This window comes from Scaptodrosophila lebanonensis, unplaced genomic scaffold, assembly GCF_003285725.1.
Source record: "Scaptodrosophila lebanonensis strain 11010-0011.00,11010-0021.00 unplaced genomic scaffold, SlebRS2 tig00000195-arrow-arrow-pilon, whole genome shotgun sequence".
Taxonomy (NCBI): domain Eukaryota; kingdom Metazoa; phylum Arthropoda; class Insecta; order Diptera; family Drosophilidae; genus Scaptodrosophila; species Scaptodrosophila lebanonensis.
In genome coordinates this window covers 30,339-33,248 of record NW_022060609.1, presented here as the reverse complement: position 1 = coordinate 33,248, position 2,910 = coordinate 30,339, and the positions used below count along the sequence as shown (strand labels likewise).

The window sequence follows — 2,910 nt, the reverse complement described above, 5'->3', positions numbered from 1 at the left end:
GATGTAGGTGCCCCATCCCTCAAAGGAGCACCAAAGTAGTATAAAATACATAACTTATGTAATTACAAAAGAGTTAATATTAGGGTCACAAAGTTTGCATAAATGAGAGAGAGTGTATAAATTTGAACATTATGAGCGATTTTTGCATTTGAATAAAGAACAGTTTAACTATATGCGATTAAGAATTTACAAAATGTTAAATTAAGAGTTTATGTAAGAGTGAATTTAAATAAGAATTGTGTAAAAGCTTAAATTTTTACTTTAATTTTAGGATCGACGAGTAAGCAGGACCAGGATTAGAAGCGGAAACAGAAGCTCCAACGGTTGTAGTAGCCGATTATCGGGTGCCCGGCTCAACCAAGGACAGAGCCGCCTTGTGTGGGCCGAGGAATCCGAGCCGTGAGGCGTTAATTTGTTTAGCGCCATGCGGATTAAATTCCGGATGCGATGGGAAAACGTGTAAGTTGCCGAAGCCAGAGTAATGGCCATAGCTGACCCAGGTGAGTTTAATTGCATGATGATGAGTAGGCATAAAGGATGGCTGCATGGATTTATTTTGCTCCGCTATGGATACTCCAAGTGTGGTGTCAGGTCCAGAGAGCAGGGCTCCATCAACGGGACCACGTCAGGTGGCGCAAGAATTTCCCAAGCGTGATGAAGGCAAGGAGGGTTGAGATTTTAATTTATTATTAAATTGTATGAGATGCGAAAAGTTATATTTATTTGAATTAGCATAATATTGTTTGATGGAGTTTGATGAATGTATTTATTAGAGTAATGAAATATTTATGTAATGTGAAGTGTAATTTATGAAGTTATTTTATTTGAGTATTAATTTATGAGTTATTTTATTGTGATGTGACGTGGATATGTAATGAAGCTATTATAATTAAGTATTAATTTGTGAATTTATGAGTTATTTTATTATGATGTGACGTGGGTATGTTGAGAACTGCTTATGTAGCTGGTTTACCATTTTTATGATGTTTTATGATAATGTTTTATTTAATTTTTTCAGCTCCATATAATGTTGGTTCCAGACACTGAGGAGATGCAGCAAAAGCGAAGCCAGAAAGTTGCCGAGATGGACCTCGAAGAGGAGACGGGAAAACCAGAACTCCAGGCAGAGGCTCCAGTTGAAACGATATTTGGCTTGTAGGCGAGGCGGAGATTTGACGAAAGTTTTTATATATTTATTTATTAAAGTAAATTTGAATATTTGTTATTATTTTAATTTAGTGAATTAATTGATTTGTATTGTTAGTTTGAATGGAATGCGAAAAGTTATTATTATTTGAATTGGCGTAAATATTGTTTGATAAAATGGAATTTAAAGAATATGTATATTTGTTAAATGTTTATGAAGTGTAAATGTAGTTTATTAATGTGATTTGATGAAGCTGCAGTTTAAGAATGATAATTTATGAGTTTACGAATTATTTATTTTGATGTGACATGAATATGTTTAGACTGTTGATGTGTGTGTAAATTAACAGTTTGTATATAGTAATTAGTAAAATACCAAATTGGTACTTGTAAAGTTTTATATTAATACTTTATTTATTTATTTATGTTTCAGCGCCATATAACGTTGACACTGAAGAAGGGCAACAGGTTTGGCGAAGTTTTGCTTCAGAGAGATGGATGCAGGTTCCAGGTACCAATGGGAGAGGCGTCGGCTGCAGTCACGACCTATGGCAGAAAAGATGGCAGCATGGATTTCTTTGCTCCGCTATGGATACTCCAGGTGTGGTGTCAGATCCAGAGAGCAAGGCTCCATCAACAGGACCGCATCAGGTGGCCCAAGAGTTTCCCAAGCGTGACGAAGGCAAGGAGGGTTAAAATTTTAATTTATTAGTTGATTTATATTGTTAATTTGTATGGAATGCGAGAAGTTATTATTATTTGAATTAGCGTAATATTGTATGAAAAATTGGAATTTGATGAATATGTGTATTTATTAGAGTAGTTAAATGTTTATATAGTGTAAAATGTAATTTAATGAAGCTATTATTTCTGAGTATTAATTTGTGAATTTATGAATTATTTTATTGTGATATGACGTGGATATGTAATGAGGCTATTATATTTAGATATTAATTTGTGAATTTATGAATTATTTTATTGTGATTTTATTGTGATGTGTCGTGAGTATGTTAAAGGACTTCTTATGTAGTTTGTTTACCATTTATATGTAGTTTTATGATAATATTTTATTTAATTTTTCCAGCTCCATATAATGATGGATCCGGATACTGAAGAGATGCAGCATACAAAACATGAGCAAAGCCAGAAAGTTGCCGAGATGGACCTCGAAGAGGAGACGGGAAAACCAGAACTCCAGGCAGAGGCTCCAGTTGAAACGATGTTTGGCTTGTAGGCGAGGCGGAGATTTGACGAAAGTTTTTATATATTTATTTATTAAAGTAAATTTGAATATTTGTTATTATTTTAATTTAGTGAATTAATTGATTTGTATTGTTAGTTTGAATGGAATGCGAAAAGTTATTATTATTTGAATTGGCGTAAATATTGTTTGATAAATGGAATTTAAAGAATATGTATATTTGTTAAATGTTTATGAAGTGTAAATGTAGTTTATTAATGTGATTTGATGAAGCTGCAGTTTAAGAATGATAATTTATGAGTTTACGAATTATTTATTTTGATGTGACATGAATATGTTTAGACTGTTGATGTGTGTGTAAATTAAGAGTTTGTATATAGTAATTAGTAAAATACCAAATTGGTACTTGTAAAGTTTTATATTAATACTTTATTTATTTATTTATGTTTCAGCGCCATATAACGTTGACACTGAAGAAGGGCAACAGGTTTGGCGAAGTTTTGCTTCAGAGAGATGGATGCAGGTTCCAGGTACCAATGGGAGAGGCGTCGGCTGCAGTCACG

General features: G+C 33.2%; 1 protein-coding gene across 2 annotated transcripts; it reads left to right on the top strand.

Moving 5' to 3' along the window:
• Positions 1-280: 280 nt before the first annotated feature.
• Positions 281-2,392, top strand: LOC115629986. 2 transcript variants are annotated; one of them, XM_030526609.1, is made up of 3 exons: positions 281-459; positions 1,580-1,828; positions 2,231-2,392. In XM_030526609.1, the coding sequence occupies exons 1-3, from the start codon at positions 448-450 to the stop codon at positions 2,378-2,380; spliced, it is 411 nt and encodes a 136-aa protein (XP_030382469.1). In that variant the 5' UTR covers positions 281-447; the 3' UTR covers positions 2,381-2,392. The 2 variants fall into 2 exon arrangements, with proteins under 2 accessions (XP_030382469.1, XP_030382470.1); XM_030526610.1 differs by lacking the exon at positions 281-459 and adding an exon at positions 1,027-1,181.
• Positions 2,393-2,910: the final 518 nt, after the last annotated feature.

Coding starts and splice junctions, on each gene's coding strand:
- LOC115629986 (XM_030526609.1), top strand. Junction 1,829..2,230: donor GTTTCCCAAGCGTGACGAAG/GCAAGGAGGGTT, acceptor TAATTTTTCCAG/CTCCATATAATGATGGATCC.